Source organism: Lithobates pipiens, unplaced genomic scaffold (assembly GCF_037356315.1).
Source record: "Lithobates pipiens isolate NorthernLeopardFrog02 unplaced genomic scaffold, aLitPip1_a1.2 Scaffold_18, whole genome shotgun sequence".
NCBI classification, from domain to species: Eukaryota; Metazoa; Chordata; class Amphibia; order Anura; family Ranidae; genus Lithobates; species Lithobates pipiens.
The window spans coordinates 79,340,455-79,362,962 of NW_027507758.1; the positions used below are offsets into that span (position 1 = coordinate 79,340,455).

Below are 22,508 nucleotides of genomic sequence, written 5' to 3' on the forward strand. Positions count from 1 at the left end.
GCAACCACATTTTAGAAGTGGAAAAGCTGATGCTCACCTGAGTAGCTACATTTAACAATGCTAGTCTTCCATTTTTTGATATTGTGAATGACATGATTGGATGATCTTCTTGAACGCTGAAAATAGACAAGGGAAAAGAAGGCATATATTTATACTGATCATCAGAATGCTTATGGTGAGCTGCAGTTTTTTGTAGTCTGCTAACAGTGCAAGGATAGTATTAGTGTCAGTCTGCTCTAGCTTGGGGTCGACACTACACCATCAACTAAGGATCATCTTGGAGAAGTCATTCACGCTCTGATCTCTCAATACTCTTCTTAAACCTGCCCAAAGTCCCAAAGCGGCAAGGCAGTGTAGAGTCCTATAGTTACAGGGAGATGGCTGTCATAAGATTAGCCTGAAGATTGGTGGCAACTTCCACTTCTATGCATAGTTCTACAGGAAATCGTATTGGACTCTTCAGTGATTAGTTTCTAGGAATTAACTCATTAAATACAAAAACTCCATGAATAGACCAATGATAATCTGACCATCACACAGCGCAACTTTAAACACTGCAGAGGGCATGGCTACAGTAAAAGCATAAGCTAATTTTGGAGAAACCAGTTTAGAAGATTTAGACAGAAGTTGATACATTTATAGATTAATAAAATCATTTTAGCCTGTGTGCTCAACCCTGAAACTAGTTTCACTTTATTTTCCATTTATCCGACTATGAGGCAGAATGACAGTCTCTTCAAAGCTAAACTCTGACCCATTTATACTCCTCTTAGGTTCAGCCTACCACATTTGGAGCTCTTCGAGAACTCCTGATGCTTCCAGACACAGGACAGCATGTGATCTCGTTAAATGATTCATAGCCTTCAGGCCCAAGACAAAATAGGCCCAACATGGAGCTTAAATAGGGTTTGGACTCCCAGGGCCCACGAAGTGTGGCAAGGTTAGGCACAAGTGGGATGTGAGGCGAGTTTTCAAGAGACTAACTTTACTCTAAAACACTGTAGCCCATTTAAGCCAACAACTGCCACCCCTTCAACTAAAGCCTCAGTGGTTAGTAAAAGCATTATTCACTGGATAATAGGATGATGGATCTCAATTTTCCACCAATGTCAGGGTAACATTCAGTAAAGTGAAACTAGCTTCAGAGGGAAGCACAGTGGACAGTGTCACAAAGCCCAGTAAGTAAAGAATGAACATCCTCTCAACCTTGCTTAAGGAAAATACCTTCCCGTCTCACCTCCCACATGCTCAGTGCACACAGAACAAGGCGTTGAACTGCGTCCCCATATTGCTCTGTGCTGGCATAACCCTCACAAAGAATAAAATGACCTCTCTCACATGTTTCTATCTGTGAGGTCCTCAAAGTTATATCCCCGGATCCGCTGGTGAGTGTCTGATGCCAGAACAGTTTTTCCATCACTTAAGCACCACAGACACTGCACTCTCACGCCCTCCCAGGAGTCCAGCAGGTTACCATCCAGGTCCTGAAAATGGAAAAACAAAAGTGAATATGTGCTCCATCCGATACATTTATTCTGTGTGCTACAAATTGTGAACGCATTTAAAATATCAGCAGAAAAAAAAAAAAAAATAGGATTTTTATAACAGCTTACCTGTAAAATCCTTTTCTTTGAAGTACACCATGGGACACCGAGTCATAGTACTCTGAGTTATAGGCCACCTTCAGGTGATGGACACTGGCACACCCTAAGACAAGTGCACTCCCTATATAACCCCTCCCTCTACTGGGAGTATCTCAGTTTTGTAGCCAAGCAATACATGTGAATACCAAAGGAGGGAGGGGCCTGTGTCCCGTGATGTACTTCAAAGAAAAGGATTTTACAGGTAAGCGGTTATAAAAATCCTATTTTCTTATCGTACATCACGGGACACAGAGCCATAGTAGTTACTATGTGGGATGTCCCATAGCAATGGCAACTGAATGGAGGGAGACAACAAAAAAGTAGGGCATTAAGAGACTAGAGGAATCATACTGCAGTACACTGCGCCCAAAGGCAATATCCTCACGACCTTTTACAACAATTTTATAGAATCTGGTAAAATGTATGGACTGAAGACCAAGTTGCGGCCTTGCAGATATGAGCCATGGAGGCGCCCAAGAAGCACCAATGGCCCCGATTGAGTGCACTTCAACATGAAAGAGGAGGAATTTTCTTCTTTAGACCATAAGCTTGATCACTCACTTGACAAATCCATTTGGAAATAGTAGATTTTGATACTGCTTGTCCTTTTAGGACCTTCTGGCAATACAAACAAACCATCTGTTTTGCGAATCTGAGCGGTCTCCTTTAAATAGACCTTGATCGCTCTCGCTACATCAAGGGAATGTAGAAAGAAGAAGAAAGAAGAAGAAAGAAGAAAGAAGAAAGAAGAAGAAAGAAGAAAGAAAGAAGAAGAAAGAAGAAAGAAGAAGAAAGAAGAAAGAAAGAAGAAGAAGAAAGAAGAAAGAAGAAGAAGAAAGAAGAAGAAAGAAGAAGAAAGAAGAAGAAAGAAGAAGAAAGAAGAAGAAAGAAGAAGAAAGAAGAAGAAAGAAGAAAGAAGAAGAAAGAAGAAGAAAGAAGATAGAATACCTTGGTTTAACTGAAAATCTGTCACTACCTTTGGTAGGAATTAAGGACGAAGCCGCAATACCACGTTAACCTTATGAATAATCAGATATGGATTTTTACACAAAGCCACCAATTCCGATATCCTTCTGGCAGAGGATATGGCAACCAAAAATATTATCTTTCTCGTCAAAAGAACCAAGGGAATATCCCGTATATGCTCAAAAGGCTGTTTCTGTAAAGCTGATAAGACTAAATTCAAATCCCAAGGGTTCAGGGGTGTCCTGACGGGACGATTAATCTGCTTTACCCCCTGAATAAAGTAACGAACCAGAGAGTGAGAAGTAAGAGGCAGTTGAAACAATACTGATAAGGCAGAGACCTGGCTCTTGATGGTACTCAAGGCAAGCTTCATTTCCAGTCCCATCTGCAGAAATTCAAAGGATCCTACCTATGACATACTTTCTGGGGTGCCAACCCCTGGATCCACACCAGGAGACATGCCTTCCAGACTATAGTATATGACTCTGGAGGTCAGCTTCCTAGCATTAACCAAAGTAGACACTGCTGAAGGAGATAACCCACAGTCCTTTAGAATGTGGGTTTCAATAGCCAAACCGTTAAATTTAGTGTTTGTAAGGTAGGATGGAATATGAGAAGGTCTGGCCACAGCGGCAGGGTCCAAGTTTCCCCCACTGCCATCTTTATGAACTCAGCAAACCAAGATCTTCTGGGCCACCAGAATCATCGCTTTCCCTTCCTGGTTGATCCCGTGAAGAAGGCACAGAAGCAGTAGAACTCTGGAGGAAACACATATCAGTGAAAACTGATCCCATGGAAACACCAAGGTGTCTATTCCGCATGCCATCGGATCCCTTGTTCTTGACACAAAGCTGTGGACTTTGTTAAATCTGGACGTGAACAGATCCACAACACCCAATTTATTTTATTTTTTTTACATATTGACAGAAATTATATATACATACATATCTCTATCTCTATCTCTCATATATCATACACACACACACACACACACACACACACACACACACACACACACACACACACACACACGATAGGCAAGGAACGTTGCTTTCTGCTCAAGATAGAACATGATTCACCTCCTTTTGGGCTGCACGACTTCTCGTGTCCCCTTGGTGATTGACATAAGCCATGGCATTTTTGGATTGAATCTAGACAGGAGTTTGGCTGGAGGAAGCATTTCGGCTCTCTGTGGTGACACATAGGGTATGACATTTTATGTTAAAGGAGACATAAGAAAATTCAAAAAGATTTTAGAAAACTCCACTTTTCCCGCTGCAGGGTTTTCTGTCAAACCAACAGACCCAGTCTTCACTCTTCACAGTGGGTTCCATTAAACCTTCAGGAGCAGGGGATCCTAGAGGAAACCCACTATCCTGGACCTGCAACAGCACCCTGCCAGTAAAAGCTTTATGGCCTTACTACCAAAAAGTACTGGATCCCAGGGTCCAGCTCTCTGAAAAGAGAAGCATTCACAGGCATAAACCGAGTTTCTTCAGATACAAGACCCGGGTACCATTAAATGTGGCCAGAAAAGACACTCAGCATGGCTAGCCCCAGTAGGATTTCTCCAGTGGAGCCAAGCACAGCGAAAAAACTGAGGTACTCCCAGTAGTGGGAGGGGTTATATAGGGAGTTCACTTTTTGTCTTAAGGCATGCCAGAGTCCATCACCTGAAGGTGGACTATAACCCACATAGTAACTACTATGGCTCTGTGTCCTGTGATGTACGATGAAAGGATTTTTGAACTTGCCACACATTTTTTCTTGGTGTCCATTGAGGGACAGAGTCTTAAACTGTCTGGTTATATTGCCGGCTACAGGAGAATGGGACACAAATATCTGTAGGCCAGCCCAGGATAACTCCGACCAACATTGCTCTGTTTTTTACCAAAGCAATACCAATAGCATGATCATCATAGGCAGCTAGGACCTGTGTCTCTCAATGGGCTTTACGTATTTCACAGCAAGAAAAAAATAAAATAAAAAAGTATGGTCTCTCTTTAATGAGACACAGGAAGTCCTAAATCTTTGGGACAATTTAAAAAGCAGTCCAGCTGAGGGGTGGGCAATACAGCAAATGCCAATAGGGCAATTAAAAAAAAAAAAAAAAAAAAAAGAGAGCTGGGGACAGTTTTGTAGCTCAAAGACACATAAGGGATCTTCCACTCAAAGCAAGCATGAGATGAGACCACAATGTCCATGTGCTAGAACTTAAAGTGTTAATAAACCCAGGACCCTGCATTCACTATATCTGGTCTCCCACAGTACACAACATGGAAATGCAATTATTTTAGTATATAAAATGCCAAATCCCTTTTCTCAGCAGTATATAGCAGTCTTGTGACTATCCGTGCCTGGTTAAAGCTTGTAGTAAGTTTTCATGAACTGGCTGTCCTATGAGTATGACCCTCTCTGTCTGGACAGTGCTGATCACATGCACTCTCCCAAGAAAACAAAAACAAAAAAACCCTCTAGCAATACACACCAAACCAAGCATGTGCAGCCTGACTCCAGTAAGGGCCGGTTCACACAGGGGGCGACACGAGGCGACACGACTTGCTGTGCCGCGACCTGACAAGTCGCCCCCGTTCTGTACAATGGAACCGTTCTAAGAGGAGCGACTCGAGTCGCTCCGACTCAGAAAAAAGGTTCCTGTACTACTTTTGGGCGACCTCGGGGCGACTTGCATTGACTTCTATACAGAAGTCATTTGCAAGTCGCCGCTGAGGTCGCGGCGAGGCAAGTCGTGTCGCCTCGCATCGCCCCCTGTGTGAACCGGCCCTAACTGTCTTAGCCAGACATGTTTTGGAGACAATGCAATAAGGGGAGGGTCTGTGTATACAGGAACATACAAGGACAGCCTTTTTATACAAAGAGGATTAATCCCTTGGGCTCTACAGAGTATAACTAGCATGCTTTACTGCATATGCAGACTGATTTTATTGTTGTGGGTTTAGTAACACTTTAAGGGCACATGTAAAACAGAAGAACCTTGCAAGTCCAAAACAGTTGCCCGACACTGAAAAGCCCAAGAAACACTATTTTAGTACAGTGCACCTTCACAGGAGATTACCTCATAACCATTGCCTCCCCAATCATTTCAGTGCTTAGCACTGCAGTATGTCTTGTAGCATGAAAGATACAATGTAGGGCACACCAGAGATCCAAGAAGCCATACTTAGCCAGGTACCAGTATATAACAGTATATGGATACCCCGTCCACATTACCGGTTTTGTTTGTTTAGGGCTTAGGCCTCATGCACACGGGACGCTGTTAAACACGTGTTCAGAGGCAGTTGGACACTTTTTTCAACTGCCCCTGAACTCATTCAATGTTATCCTGTGTGTCCATGTACAGTCTCGTTTTTTGCCGTTTTTATGCAGTTGCGTTTAACCTCGTTTTTTCAGAAGCAAACAAAATTGGTTCAGACACAAAAGTTTTCCACGTTTCAGACGCAAAACGCCGGTACCGTGCTTAGAAGCGTTTTTAAAGGTGACCTATTTTTTGGACATTAAAAATCTCAAAAATTATGCGAAATGATGAAAAACCATTAAAAAAATATTTTAAACAATGGCAAGTGGACAAGCCGCGGCAGGTGGCAAGTGGACAAGCCGCCTCTTGTAGCAGGTGACGTGGCAAGTGACACGCTAAATACAATTACACTGGTGCTCTCACAGCTGCTGCTACTCGCTCTGGTCTCACAAAATGGCTGAAAGAGTTAATACTGCTTTTTTGAGCTTAGGGAGGGTCTATGATGTTAGCTTAACGCTTCTAGACGCAAACGCCGTAAAACGCAGCTAAATCGCAGTAAAAATCGCTGCAAACTGGGGGTTTCTAAACGTCGGTTTCAGCTTTTAAAAACGTGTTCAGCAGAGTTTGCACAGGCATCTCGTGTGCATGAAGCCTTAGGATTCAAAGTGTCTTTAGAATGGACCATAGACCTGAACTTTTATAGCACCCTGCTATAACTACACATAACTAATTACAGGCCAGCCCCACCACTGCAGGGTCTGGATACGGATACCAAGGTATACACCAAGGGTAATTGACCCAGAAATTGCTAATGACCATAAGGTAAAAAGTAGTCGGAACTTGATTGAAGTGCCAGTTGAAGGTAATCTGGTGAACTATAGAAGCCACTTTTTTTTTTTAAAATAACACCCAGGAAAAATTATTGGGGGCTCATGGAGCGTATAGAATTATATGGATAGGGCACAACTTAAAAGGAAAAAAAAAAATAAAAAAAAAGGAGGCATACTATTAGTAGTAGTGGTTCATCCTGGGTTGGACTACAGATTATTTTTTTTCCCAGCAGTGTACTATCCTCCTGTAGGTGGTAATACATCCTGACAATTCAAGGCTTCCTGCGTCCCTCAATGGACAGGAAAGATGGGTATTTTCAAACTACAATTACTTTGGCCCAGTGTCATTGTTAATGTGAACCTATCACTATTTTATCTGCATGGAGCCAACATATTGTATCTAGGTCTACAATGGTTTCCACTAGATGCTTTGGTTTCCTTCCATAATCCAAATACATTCTACTGGGTTGGCCGACTTTCAGTTGGACCTAGCCCTACACACGTGGATGACTGCAGCAAGGATACTGGTCTAAGTTTCTTTGCCATAAACGAAAAGGATGCAATTGGCTCAATGCTTGCCATACACAGTTGAAAAGTGCCAGAACTATAAAAATGTGTACAACAAAAGAAAAGTAAAATGTGCATGCAATGAAAATTCTATAATGTATAGCCTAGAATGCATAGACATGTGATCACTTACACATTGGTAGAATTGTCCCCGCTGTCCACCAGTTACAAATCGCTTCCCATCTGGATTCCAGGCCACACTTGTCAAACTGTCTTCGTGGGACTGGCTCATTTTCGTTCTCAACTCGCCAGTCTGGAAACAAAAAGGTGTAAATAAAAATAAAAACAAACTGGCTGTGGTCTTTACAGATCATATTAGGCCCTGCTGAGCAGTTGGATGGCTGGTCCATGTCCGCTCATGTAGAGCAGCCACAGCCTGATCTCCAGTATGGGCAGTCAAAACGCCTATCCGTTTACACCTGACTGCCATCCAATTTAATCTGTAGACTGAAGGGAAATGGATTCCCATTCGGCTGTTTCTAGTGGGTCAGATTGGATGTAGGCGTGTGCAAACAGACATCTGTATACGCCCGCCACTCCATAAAGCAGAATGGATGGTCTGATCGGGCCGCCTGAAAAACTGACAGGCAGATTCAAATCAGTCCACTTGTGTGACCAGGCCAGACATCCGTTTCACCCTGCACAAGTGAAAAGAAGAAACACGTCTTTTTAATCATCTGTAAAGCCAAAATTAGCTTTTTTGAAAGTAGACATTCCAAGGTATTTAGTAAGAGGAATGGTGAGCTTTTTGTGGTCGTCATTTTTTCCCACAATTCTTTGCAAAATTAAGTTTTATTTTATTTAAATTTTTTTCCACAAAATTGTCATAGGTTTTCTCACGTGGCATGTGTATACCACAAATAATGCCCCAAAATAAATTCTGCTACTCCTGAGTATTACGATACGTGGGACTTTTCCACAGCCTGGCCACTTAGAGAGGGCCAACATGCAGGGAGCACCATCACATGTTCAAGAGCATAAAATTACACATCTAACTTGTTGACTACCTATTACACTTTTGAAGGCCCTGGAGCACCAGGACAATGACACGTGGCAGTGGGGACAGATGGCCACTTTATTTTCGTTTTTTTTAATTTATTTTTCACTAACCGCTGCATCTCACAGCAGTTCATCTCTCCCTCCTCACACACTGTGGCGATGAGAGATGATCTCATATGTTTACATATGAGATCATCTCTCACTGGACACGCCGATCGCGCTATAAACGACCACTGTGATTGGCCGTTTACAGCGATCTGTGACTGGCGGTGTCTGAGGGACACGGCCAGCACAGAACTTCCCCGATGCGCGCTGAGGGGAAGTAAACAGGAGGCTGTCCAGGGACGCCCTCCCGGCAGTTAGCGTCCGCGCTATAGCCATCTCTTGGCTATAGCGTGGGTGCGAAGTGGTTAAGGTTCTTGTATATATGAAATGGATGAGACAGGTCACAAAATGTTGGTTACACAAAAGTGAAAGATATTTACAACAGCACACCTAGCCCTCTGCTGAAAAGCTTAGCAGCAGGGCTGGGACAAGGGGTGAGCAGGAGGGGGGTGGCTACCCCTGGCGCAATGGTTTATTGCAGGGGTAGGGGGCACCTGACCCTAACGGAAAGGGGGGAGCAGTTGGGCATCTTTGCCCTGGGTGACCTGGTCCTGCCACTGCTTAGCAGGTTTCAGTTCTGGCAGACAGCAACATGTGTACATTTTACACAGAGTAAAGCTTACCTGTACATTCCATAGCCACAGTTCAGAGCAATCATCTGGACCACAAGCAACAAGATAGTTGTCGTCAGGGCTCCAGGCAAGATAAGAAACTCCGTAAGCGTGGCCTTCTAACGTCTTCAGTAACTTCAGCTGGTGTGTGTCCTGGCAATGAAAAAAAGGGACTTTGGAGTTTGCTGCACAAACTATAAAGAGATCTACAAAGTTCTGCAACTGCTGCATTGAAAGTGTTACCCAATTACAGGGGGAGGTATCTTAAAGTGTTTTTTAACCAAAAAAATAAAAAATCTGCAGATCCTGGTCCCTTTAAGCAGATTACACAGCAAAATGCTTGTGTCGTTTAATTTGCCCCCCTCCTAACTGAAACAAAAAAAAAAAAAAAACAACACACCTGAACTTGCCACTTCCTGTATGCCCTCTCTAAACAGACCATGAAAATCAGGGCTGCTCCGCCCTCCCCACCGTGAGGTAATTGCGTTGGTGCATCATACCCATCTGTCCCCTCTCTCCCACTCCCTCACCCACTCCTTCCTGCCTGTCATCCCCCTCTGTGTCTGTCTCCAGCCCGGCCCCACTCGCTGCTATTATTGTAAAATAAAATCCAAAAGTGTGGTTTCTAAATACCTAATTTGAGCTGTCTTCAGTAAGGATGAGCTCTGGCGTGTTCACAGCCCACGTGCAGAGCCCACCAGGAAGTCGGCACTGCGTAATACTAATCACAGGCAGCGTGACATTGCCCTGATGCGCGGCTGCAGAGATCGGGGAAATGTCTTACTGCCTGTGATTAGCGCAGTGCCGACTTCATGGCGGGCTCTGCACGTGGGCTGTGCGAACACGCCAGAGCTCATCCTTAGTCTGGTCATGTGACTCACAGCCACTTTACTGCTCCGATACACGGCTTCTGTGAAGGAGACAAGTGGCCACGTGATCTCCTTGGCTGACGTCAGAGGGAGATAACAGCCCCTCCCACAGAAGCAATCCATCGGAGCTGTAAAGCGGCCACAAGTGATGTGACAAGCCTAAAGATAGCTCAAATTAGGTATTTACAACACTTTTTTGAGGGAAGGGAGAATAGTACCTCCCCAGTGGGGTCACAAAGCCAAGGTTAGCTTTAACACCTCCCTGCCCTGATACAAATGCCACTATTTTCCTTTACACACACACACACACACGCACACTAGAATTCTACCGTCAATGGATAAATCCCCTATTACCCACCAATGCTCTGGCATTTGAAAGTCAAATCACAGGTTTTCTGAAAGAGGCAGGTGATTTTTTTATTATTATTATTAAAAGGATACCAACGGAGAAGGAGTAGGAAGGCTGCCATTGCAGGCTTCTTCTGAAAATAAAATTTAAACATATTCCCTGGTCATCACAATTGCTTTAATAATCTGAGTTGCTACCCTAAAAGCAGTATACAGATTAGAAGCGCCAAACACACTTTACCACTTGACTTCTGGAAGATTTAAACCCCCCCCCCCTCACATGACCAGGCCATTTTTTTGCAAAGCAGCACAGCGTTACTGACAATTGGTCGGTCATTCAGGGGGAGCAGATACCTGTAAAATCCAGGTATTTGCTCCCACTTCCAGGCATAGATGGCCGTGGATATCTATGCTGCATCCGGCTCCTCCTCCACCCCCCAACCCCCCCTGCCTGGCGTTTTCTGGGAAAAACACGCATGAGCAGTAGGGAACCAGGCTGTAAAGCCACTAGCCTTCACTTCCTGATTTCCTTACCAAAGATAGCGGTGCCACCACCTGAGAGCCAGATCGGCTTTGGGTGCCAACATCGCCGGTGCCCTGGACAGGTAAGTGTTTATATTTCAAAAGTCAGCAGCAAAAAAAGAAATAAAAAAAATAAATAAAAAAAATTAAGCAGAACTCCGCTTTAATTAAAATGCATGTCCTTTCCTCACAGAACTTTTTTGGTGGCATTTGATCACCTCCGTTTTGCGCTAAGATCTACAATTTTGAAGAAAAAAAATAAAATAAAAAAAATAATAAGATTTTGAATCCATTTCTGAGTTCGACAGACAGCGCCTCCTTAATATAAAAAAAACTGGCTACACCCACGGGCTGTCCTCAGTATATAACCCCCTCCCTGCTCTAGGTATTCAGTTTAGTAGCAAGCAGTAATAGAAGTATCAAAAACTTCATAGAGGGGTGGGTGCTGTGTCCGAACTCAGAAGTGGATTTTACGACTAGTATAAAAATCCCATTTTCTCTTGTGACGTATACAGCGCCTACTTAATCTTGACCATTGGGACGTCCAAAAGCAGTGCCAGATAAGGGGTGGGCAAGATAACCCAACCATAAGAGCCCTAACCAGAACACCCCTTATGAGGGCATCCCCTTTTAAAACAGCGGCCTGAAAAACCTTGCGGCCAAAAGAAGCATCCGCAGATGCCAAAATATCTACTTTATAGACTTTAGGGAAGGTATGCACTGATGACCAAGTGGCCGCCTTGCAAACCTGTGATATTGACGCTTGATGACGGAAGGCACAAGAAGTACGAAGCACCAGAGTAGAATGCGCCGTGACAGGGAAGAGAGAAAACCTACCCTTAATAGAATAGGCATGAGTCAGTTTGTCTGATCCATCTGGAGATAGTAGCCGAAGAATCGGCCAGCCCTTTCCTTGGTTCTTAAGTAACCAAATAAAGTGAGTCTGACCTCCGGAAAAACTCAGTGGATTCCAGATACACCCGAATTGCACGAACCACATCCGGGGTATGCAAAGCAAATTCCTTGGGATGAGACGGCAACACAATGTCCTCATTCAAATGGAGGTCAGAGACAACCTTGGGGGGAATGAAGACAGGGACAAAGAACCACTTTATCCCTATGGAGTACTAAATATGGACTATAGCAGGATAATGCCGCCAACTCTGAAAACCTGCAGGCCAAGGTAATAGCCACCAGAAATGCCACCTTCTGGAACAATGTAGGTAAGGGAATCTCCTGAATATTCTCGAATGGAGGTTTCTGGAGAACCAATAGCACCAAGTTTCAATCCCATGGCCGCAAAAGACTGTACAGGCGGAGCCACATTCCAGATTCGAATGAAGGTACGAACTATAGAGTGAGTGGCTAGGGGTCGCTGAAAGAAGACTGCTAAGGCAGACACCTGGCCCTTGATGGTGCACAAAGCCAGCTTCTGTTTAACATCCTGTCGAAGAAAAGCTAAGATCCGAGCCACAGAAAAGGATCCAGGATGAACGGCAATCTACTCACACCAAGAAATGTACGCTTTCCACGTACGATGGTATATATTACTAGAAGTAGACTTCCTCACCTTCACCATAGTTGGGAACACCGATTCCGACAGACCTATCTCTCAGTACTTGCCTTTCAATGGCTAGGCTATTAAAACCAGTTACTGTAAAGTAGGATGGAAGCTCAGCCCTCGGTACAACTGATCCTCTTTTAGAGGTAGCTTACAAGGGAAACCTATGGCCACCGGAAGACTTTCGCCCCCTCGGTCCTTCATAGGCACCGCAGAAGAGGAAGACATTGGCCCCCCCAGTGACACTAGGACAAGTGTGGTGTCTACCAGAGGAGCTCGCAAGATTGCCACGAGCCTCAGTTACTTCCTGTTGAACTGAACCCGCTGAAGGGACCGACATTTAAGAAAAACTACTGACCTGGTCAGCATTCACTCCAGAGTTAGACCCAGGTAGCCCAATTTCAGACAGGGCTAGAGGGGACTTTGCGTAGTTCGGACGTCACCCGAACCTTTACAGGAATTATACCCACACAAGGAGACACAGGGCCCCCCCAAAGTGGACAAATTCTGTCCCCCTGCTTTGGTATCCCCAAAAGGTTAAATTTGTGGACCCCCTTGATGATCACGAAGGAGGTCCATGACACTGGAAACCTGCAAAGATGTCTCCCCACCCCAGCAATGGGTGAGGGCAGACCTTCATGCTGAAGGAGTCATGTCAGTGGATCCAAAGAAAAGCCTGCTCTAGGCTTACCAGACTAAGATTGCTTGGAACTTCCCGGAGAAGACTTGAGATCTGTATCCTTTATCTGCCATCCCAGGAGCCCGGAAGAATTTTCTTATGGACTGAGAAGGAAGGCCCCCCGTCTGAGACGAGGCTCCTAGTCTTTCCTAGATTGAGGCAGGAATTAATGTTATCATCCAGGGTAGCCCCAAACCGGCGGTCGCCTTGAAAGGGCAGATCAAAAGAGTTTTTTTTTTTTTAGAGGCTTGGTCCGCCGACCAATTCTTAAGCAACAGCACACGTCTAATCACCATCCCTGAAACAGAAAGCTTGGACAGCAAAGGAGCTGAATCCAAGGCTGCATCAAATATACTGTAGCCCATGGACCAACTGGTCCACTAAATCAACATAAGCAGCGGGAACCTGGTCACTACCCAGACCCTGGCGCAAAAGCTTGCCCAGTTAGGGTCCAACATCAGTGCCAAGGCCAAGACTGGACGCAATGCCAACCCAGCCATAGTAAACATGCTGCATGCCACAGCCTCTGATTTCCTGTCAGCCAGGTCCTTAAAGGATGGGGATTGCACTACTGGGATCATGGTTGCTTTATTCAACCTGGAAAGGTGACTTTTGCGTACCAAAGGACACAGCTACGTCTGTGGCACCGCCAGCCTTTACAGTCTCCCGCACTGCAGTAACAAGTGCGTCCACCAAATTTTTTTCACTCGCTGATGAGACCGCAGAGGACGACTCTACTCACTAATCGAACAGGTCAGGGGGTGAGATATTAAACCCCACCGGACAGGCCCTATCCCCGGCGGCATCAGGCTCAGAATCAGATTAGACAGACTGAGCAGGGTGGCGCTTCCCTCCCGGGTCTTTGCCCACACGCTACTTTCACCTGGGATACTAATGACTCGAGGACTGCCGTCAGCCCAACCAATGGCAAGCTGGGGTTCAGAGGGACCTGCCGCCTCCAAGAGGGGGTCAGTGGGTGAGATGTGATCCTGAGGCTCCATAAGGAAGAAGACCCTGTAGTACAAAGGAACTTTGGCACCACTAAGGGACACCCCAATGGCCAGGTTACTTGGAGGGATATACACAAGAGACCCCCCAAAGACTCGCCCTTCCAAAACGGAGGTGTGTACCAATTTAGACCCAGCAACACCAATGTCGGCATCCATTTCATATATCCCGGGACAGGAAGAGAAGCATAGAGGAGGAGCTCTGGCATCTCCACAAGGTTCTGCCCGTCTCTAGCATCTAGACTAACGAAAAAGGGCCACCGTGACATCGGCTACACAAACATGGCCACCAACCGGAGACCAGCAAGATCGAGAGAAAATGGCCACCGTGATGTTAGACCACCCAAAAATGGCCACCGGTCGTTTGACATGCTTAAGCATGCTGACAGGATCCTCTCTGTGCCTTCCACATTGCTGCACCCTCTGCAAGGGGACCCCCTTCCAAAAAGGTACTGTACCACCAGGCAGAGTAAACATTTAAGGGGACCCCCAAACTGCATACTACCTCACACTGCACACACAGCAGGGCATGCACCTAGGGGTCTCCACTGTACTGGAAACCACACCATACAGCCAGGGCAGGACACACCACCCAGAAGGGAAATGGCAGGGGAGACCCCCAGGGGTCTCTGCTGCCTGCCCTGGGATTCCCACCAATCCATGGGGGGGGGGGGGGCCAGTTTAACCAGGGGACTTTAGGATGGGAGGAGGGATCCTGCAGGCAGATCCAACCATCCCTGGGGGGTACCCGCGTCCACCTAAAACAGTGATGGCGAACCTTGGCACTCCAGATGTTTTGGAACTACATTTCCCATGATGCTCATGCATTCTGCAGTGTAGTGGAGCATCATGGGAAATGTAGTTCCAAAACATCTGGGGTGCCAAGGTTCGCCATCACTGACCTAAAACCATGCAAAGGGGGAACTGTACTTACCGATTCATGGTGCAGGTGACCCTCTAGACAGAACTCACCACCGAAGTAGGGGGCTGTTGGCCAAGGGACCGCTGCGACTAGTACCAGAGCCCATTCGTATGGGACCCTACAATACATTTAACTCACGGTCCAGCCTCCATCTGTTGATGGCTATGTCGTGGCCGACCTAGCGCGTAGCTGCGGTCTGCATGCGCTCGCTGCCTGGACTGGGGAGACCACTGGATCTGGATTATCTAGCCAGTCACCCAGCCTGGCAGTTGATTGCAGATCTCCCAGAAGAAAATGCATGGGAAAAAAAAAAAAAAAAGTAAAATTTGATAGGACCAAAAGATCCCAGCAAGGAGCTAGGTCCTTACTCCTGACTAGACAGAAAAAATACCTAGAGCAGGGAGGGGTTATCTACTGACTGGACAGCCCATGGGTGTAGCCAGGTGTTTTTGTTCCGCCTAGTCCTACTCCTGCAGAGACAATATAATCCAATGGTTAAGATTAAGGAGGCGCTGTGTCCTTCGATGAAAAAAAAAAAAAAAAGTTTTTTTTTTACCTTCTGCTATAAAATATATCCAAAACCCAACCCCCCTAAAACACTAAATTTCTTCATAAATTTAGGTCACTATGTATTCTGCTACATATTTTTGGTAAACAAAATCCCAATAAGTGTATATTGATTGGTTTGTGCAAAAGTTATAGCGTCTACAAACTAAGGGAAATTTTTATTTATATTTTTACTGGTAATGGCAGTGATTAGCGACTTATAGCAGGACTGAGATATTCCAGCGCACAACAACACTTTCGTCCCTGAAGATTTGGTATACCCTAACAAAATGAGATGGGTCTACATAGATGCATGCTGTCTTTTACATTGTTCCACTCAAGACTTATATACCATCCAGCCGATCCAGTGGTCTATGTTGCGTAGGACTTGTCTTCATCCCACCATATGCCGAAGTACCATGGTATCAATATCTACATGAATGCAATTTTGTGTATGCATTTGTTACCGAGTATGTTGTATATGATCTCACAAGTGAAATGTTCTTTGAATGAGATGTATACCAAAAAGCAGTCATTGCAAAGTCCAAAATAAATACTTTGTCAGATACTATGTAATAAAAACGCATTCAAGTAATACTGTGCTTTACATCCCATGTGCTTACTCTGTAGTGATTGGCCTCAAAAGGCCCTCTGACCAAAATTCTTTTTTGGGAACCAGTGACACCAATACAGTGAAAAAAGCTTAAAATATGGACGTCGCTGTACTAATGAAACTGGCTGGGAAGGGGTTAAACGTGTGCCTAGCCAGTGTTTAGGTGTACTGTATGTTGGGCATTCACTAGGTGAAGTAATCGATATCATTCCCTGCTTTGCAGGGAAAGAATCTACTATTTCCCTGCTGACAGGCCAGAGCTCTGCCTTGTTTACATAGGCAGAGCCCTGTCCTGTGTGTTCGACGATCAGCGGGGCCCAGCCACTAGATCATCGCTACCACAGGTTGAACGATATCTGCCATGTAAAATCACAGCAAAGCCGTTTTGCCTACTCAGAAGTGCACAGGAGAGCCGCCTTGCCACCGTACATCTAGGATATATGGTCGGCAAGCGGTAAAGGGGAAAAAAATAAATAGGTATGGCTTTTTTCCCCAGAAATTATGCTTACCTAGGTGGACACAGCATCAGTCTGCCAGGTCTAAGACCGAGTACTGAGCTGAACTTTCCCCATTCGGGACCGGCTCTGACTTCAAGCCTGCTGTCGGCTGAAACAGGGCCACAGGAGTGAATAACGAACTGCACTCCTGTGATCGACAAGAGAAGTATAGCTGTACTTATCCTTTAACTTGCTTGAGCTTCTTGTTTATATTAACTTTTAGTGAGCAACAACCAGAAATCGCAAAGCAACTTGCATTTTCAGAAGGATGCTAGAAATGGGCTTATAATGCTTTTTTTTTTTTGCTTTTTTTAATACAAAACCCTCCCAGCATTTTTGCTTAATAACTGCAGTAGCTCTTTAGCCCCAATGTGCCATGGTAGTGTTTCTCTGCAAGATATTTTCAAATACAGTAAAGCCTTTGGCATGATCGTGATCGCCAACAGAATCATAACGAGAACCACTCTGGTTCCCAATTGTCAGCCGGTCGCTCTCAAAAGGAGGAGGTTTATAAGCCTATGTCCGGGCAAGGGGTAGCATACAGAAAAACTGAGTTACGTACCGGTAACATCCTTTTCCGGAAGTCTTTCAGGACAGCCACCTTAGAGAGACCCTGGCTCCTCCCCTCTCAGGAAACACCGCCTTCAATTTCAACATTTAAGCCTCGTCCTCCCTCTGTTCCTCAGTTCTTCCAGAGTACCTCCGGCCAACTGGGGAGACACAAGAACACGTCAAACAAACAAACTTTCAATCTTACCTGACGGTCTCGTGTGACGAGTTCCCGACGATCTCCAAAAACCTGGGTGGGAACCGGGGCTGTCCTGAAAGACTCCCGGAAAAGGATGTTACCGGTACGTAACTCAGTTTTTCCCCAAGTTCGTCTTTCAGGACAGCCACCTTAGAGAGGATAAGCGAGCACATTACCTTAGGGTGGGACCACTGCTTGCAGCACTTTACGACCAAAGGCCTGGTCTTTGGCTGACAGAAGATCCAGTCTATAGTGTTTCACGAACGTAGTAAAACTGGACCACGTTGCAGCTCTACAGATCTGTTCAGGAGATGCACCAGCCCACTCTGCCTGAGAGGTTGCCACTGCCCTGGTTGAGTGTGCTCTAATCCCAACTGGGGGTTCTAACCCCCCTGCCACGTAAGCCTGCCCAATGGCTAACCTTAACCATCTGGCTATCGTACGTCTAGAGCAGTGATGGCGAACCTTGGCACCCCAGATGTTTTGGAACTACATTTCCCATGATGCTCTGGCACTCTGCACTGTAGTGGAGCATCATGGGGAAATGTAGTTCCAAAACATCTGGGGTGCCAAGGTTCGCCATCACTGGTCTAGAGGCTCTGGAACCTTTCCTAGCCCCTGAAAACAACACAAAAAGTGAATCAGACTTCCTGAACTGACTTGTGCAATCTAAATAATGAAGGACACATCTTCTAACATCCAATCTATGAAAGATGTGTTCCTGTTCTCTTACTGGATTTGAACAGAAAGTAGGTAGCACAATCTCCTGGGCTCTATGAAAACTAGAGGCTACCTTAGGCAAAAAGGCCGGATCCGTCTTAAAAACCAAACGGTCCGGAAAAACCTGAAAAAAAGGTGCCCTAACAGAAAGGGCTTCGAGTTCACTCACTCTCCTTGCTGTAGTGATCGCCACCAAAAACACCGTTTTGAGAGTGATCAGTTTTAATGAGCAACATTCCAATGGCTCAAAAGGTTCTCCTGTGAGAAATTGTAAAACTAAAGAAAGATCCCAAACTGGGAAGGGGGAATTTGAAACAGGTCTCTGCCTACTTAGGGCTTTGAAGAATCTCATTATCCAAGGGTCTGAAGCTAGCTGCCTTTCTAGAAACACGCTTAAAGCGGATACCTGACCCTTCAGAGTTCCAAGGGCTAAACCTTTATCTGCCCCAGCCTGTAGGAACTCTAGAACGGCTACAGAGCTGTGCACATTGAAGGAGCTCTCTGAGCACCAGCTATTGAACTGCCTCCATACCTTTAAGTAAATGGTCCGGGTTTCCTTTTTCCTGCAGTTTAGGAGAGTGGCTACTAAGCGATCTGAGAAGCCCTTGCCCTTCAACAATTCTTCCTCAGAAGCCAAGCTGCAAGGTTCCACCGTTCTACCCGAGGACAGCAGATTGGACCCTGAGAAAGGAGATCCTCCTGGACTGGGAGAATCCAGGGGGGTTCTACAGACAGGCCCTTCAGAATGGAGAACCACGGCCTCCTGGGCCAGTGAGGTGCGATTAGAATAAGAGTAGTGTTCTCCACCTGAAACTTCCTTAACACTGCCGGAATCAGTACGGGAGGGGGGAAAGCATAGCACCTGGAGAAACCCCAATTCTGTGCTAGTGCGTCCACCGCCAATGCCCCGTCCCCCTTGTTTATAGAAAAGAAGCTGGCTACCTTCGCGTTTTCCCTCGAGGCAAAGAGGTCTATCGAAGGAATCCCCCACCTCTGGGTGATCATTTCGAAAACCTCCTGTTTGAGAACCCAGTTGCCTTCTCTCAATGTTCTCCTGCTGAGGAAATCTGCCACCTGATTTTGCTCCCCCTTCAAGTGGACTGCTGACAGGGACAGGACATTTGCTTCGGCCCACCTGAGGATGGCTTTTGTTAGGACCCATAAGGATTCGCTCCTGGTGCCCCCCTGTCTGTTGATGTAGGCTACCACTGAGGAATTGTCCGACCTGACTTTTACGTGATGCCCCCGGAGTTCTCTTAGACTCCCTCCTCTCCCAGGTACCCTGTATCAGGCGGGAGTCTAGGTGTGCACCCGAACCTGAGGTGCTTGCATCGGTTGTGACCACCCTGGATATTGGTAAAACCCACTCTAGGCCCTGGGACAAATTTGCTCCCTTTCTCCAACACCAGAGGGACCTCTTTACCTGGTCAGGAACCGACACCAAAGAATCCAGGGACCCCTGGCTGCGATCCCAGACCTTAAGTATAAATAATTGCAGGGGACGGTAATGTAATCCTGCCCAATGGACCGCCGGGAGCGTGGACGTCAGCAAACCCAATGCTGACATGACCCTCCTTACTGAGATCTGGTGGCTGCCCTGGAGAAACAACAGTGCCTTGTCTACCTTTTGAATTTTTTCTGAAGGGAGGAAGACTTTCTGTACTATTGAGTCCAACACATACCCCAGGAAGGTGACCCTCTGGGAAGGATCCAAGTTGGACTTGTCCAGGTTCAGAAGCCAACCCAAGTTTACTAACAGGTCTCTTGTTATCTGTAAATCTCGAGTCAACTGTGTCGGAGAAGGGGCAAACAGGAGAAGATCGTCGAGATACGCGATCACCGAGATTCCCCTGAGACGCAGATAAGCCAGAACTTCTGCCATTACTTTGGTGAAGATCCGGGGGGGAAGAGGATAGCCCGAAGGGAAGTGCTTTGAACTGTAGGTGTAGCACCCCTACCGAGGTTCTTACTGCCAGTCTGAGGAAACGCTGGTGGGTCTCTGCGATGGGAATATGCAGGTATGCATCTTTTAAATCTATCGATGCCATGAAACAGTTTGGTGGAAGAAGTGCTTTCACCGAGTAAACTGAATCCATCCGAAACCTTTTGTAGGTGACAGACATTCAGATGCTTCAGGTTCAGGATAAGCCTGAACTTTCCCGAAGGCTTGCGAACCACAAACACGTGGGAATAGAAGCCCCTGCCTGTCTCTCCTGCTGGGACCCATACTACCACTTCTTGTTCCTCTAACTCCTGCAGAGAGGAAAGAAGGGCAGACGATTTTTCTGCACATTTTGGCAGCTCGGTGACAAGGAGTCTCAGAGGGGGGGAGTTCTGAAAACTCCAAACGGTAACCTCTTCTGATGATCCCCAACACGAACTGATTGGAGGTGATCATCTCCCACTGTGGGAGGAAGGCCCCCAACCTTCCTCCCACTGTGACCCTGTCACAGACTTTTTGGGCTGTTCAGGAGGGCGAAAAATTGCTCCCCCGCGCCCTTTGCCCTTGAGCCCCCAACTTTTCTTCTGCCGATTAGTTCTAGGGGCTTCAAACTTCTTCTGAGGATGAGCCTTTTTCTTTGACTGCTCCCCAAATTTCCTCTTAACGGGAAAGGCCTTTTTCTTATCCGCCGTGCGATCAAGCACTGCTTCAAGACCTGGCCCAAACAGCAAGTCTCCTGTAAAGGGGATCCCACAAAGCTTTGCTTTGGACACATTGTCCCCCTGCCAGGTCTTCAGCCATAAAACCCTCCTAGCTGAGTTGGTCAGAGCCGAGGACCTTGCAGACATTCGCACGGATTCAGCTGAAGCATCCGCAATGTATGCTATCCCCTTAAGCAGCATGGGAAAGGAGGATAGAATGGTCTCCTTTGCCGTCCCTGCTTCAATGTGCGCGTTAATTTGGGTAAGCCAATACTCCATATTACGAGCCACCACTGTGGCTGCCATGGCCGGTTTAAGATTCCCCTGTGATGAGTCCCAGGCTTTCTTTAGGAGTGAATCCATCCTTCGATCCATAGGGTTTGAAAGTACCCCCATGTCCTCGAAGGCCAGATCAGTGTGTCTGGACACCTGGGAAAAAGCAGCATCTAATCTGGGAGATTTATTCCAGACGAGAGCCTCCTCTTCCGAAAAAGGAAACCTTCGTTTTAATGCCCCAGAAAAGAAAGGTTTCCTCTCAGGATCCTGCCATTCCTTCTTGATGGCATCGATCAAGATGTCATGCACCGGGAACACACGCTTTTTCTGTTCCCCCATGCCCTTGTACATCTGATCATGGAGTGACAATGCCTTCTTTTCCTCTTGTATGCCTAAAGTGGTATGAATAGCTCCTAAGAGCTCATCCACTTCCTCCAGGGAAAGCTTATACCGTGAGGTTCTACTGGATTCCCCATCCAACCCCTCATCGTCAGATTCCCCTTGGGAGTCTGAGCCGACACTGTCAACCTCTTCCTCAGCTTCCTCTCTGGGACCCCCTGGATTCTCTCCACCTGCAGGAGGAACATCCACAGGGCTAGATGGTACACTCTGCTGCGCTGGTGTAGGAGTGCTCTGGGGCTGAGGCCACTGTAAACTAGAAAAAAGTGTTTTGAAGGACTGGAAAGTATTAGAGAGTTCCTTCACAGAAGCCGCCAGATCTGCCCCCTGTTCTGCTGCCTGCTCCCTAACCAATCCCTCAATACACTCTCTGCAAAGTGCCTTGGACCAGGAATCCCCCATAGAGGCTCTACATGAAGGACACTTCTTCCTAGAACCATGGGGGGACTTGCTTGTGGCTTTCTGAAAGACAGAAATAAAAGAGAGAGCAGCATAAGATTAAAAAAGAAAAAGAAACACCAGCGGTACATAGAGGACCACCGGGAGTGCCCCCCCCAGGATCAACCACCACCAGGATCCCAGACGCACTGCCCTTCCCCCCGACCACCAAGGGGGAAAAAACACCAGTGGAGCTACTGGTTATAATGTAAGGGAACACCTCCCCAGGGTTCCCCTTACCTTTGAGTGGCTGGTGCTGTTATCTCCAGGAGCTCTTGGAGCCTCTGCTTCAGACATTCTCCTGTTGAGGAAGAGTGGTGCGAACGTGCCTCCTACAGCTGCCTGTACAACTTTAGAAAGAGAGGCTGCACCAGCCGAACGCTTGGTCCCCTTTCACGTGCCGCGTCCGGAACCGGAAGACGCGGATACAACGAAGAAGTCCGCCCCCACCGGAACTGACGTCGCCCTTCATCCGGTCCGGCCTCCAGCTCCAAGCCGACTGCTAACACAGGGGGACCTTGGACGTCTCGTTCCAGCGCCCCCCTGGGCGAACGAAGGGATGGACCGCCCCAAACTTCCTGCTTTCTCCAAGCGAAGTTTAGAGTGCGTGTAAAAAAAAGGTCAGTACGAGGGTCCAGCTCCCCAGCCGACCGGACTGCCTACCCTGTTGCAGCACCCTCCTGGGTGAGCGAACAGGAGAACCTCTAAAACTTCCTGCTTTCCCCAAGCGAAGATTAGAGTAC

At 46.6% G+C, this 22,508-nt stretch overlaps 1 protein-coding gene across 2 annotated transcripts in view; it reads right to left on the minus strand.

Moving 5' to 3' along the window:
* The window catches only part of WDR26 (WD repeat domain 26), a 122,551-nt gene that overhangs the window by 16,621 nt on the left and 83,422 nt on the right, over positions 1–22,508 (minus strand). For both annotated transcript variants that reach the window (XM_077485827.1, XM_077485825.1), the window contains 4 exons: positions 8,990–9,130; positions 7,396–7,515; positions 1,339–1,484; positions 38–116 (listed from right to left, as the gene is read on the minus strand). In XM_077485827.1, coding sequence (XP_077341953.1) covers positions 38–116; positions 1,339–1,484; positions 7,396–7,515; positions 8,990–9,130 — 486 coding nt within the window. The remainder of the gene's footprint in view (positions 1–37; positions 117–1,338; positions 1,485–7,395; positions 7,516–8,989; positions 9,131–22,508) is intronic.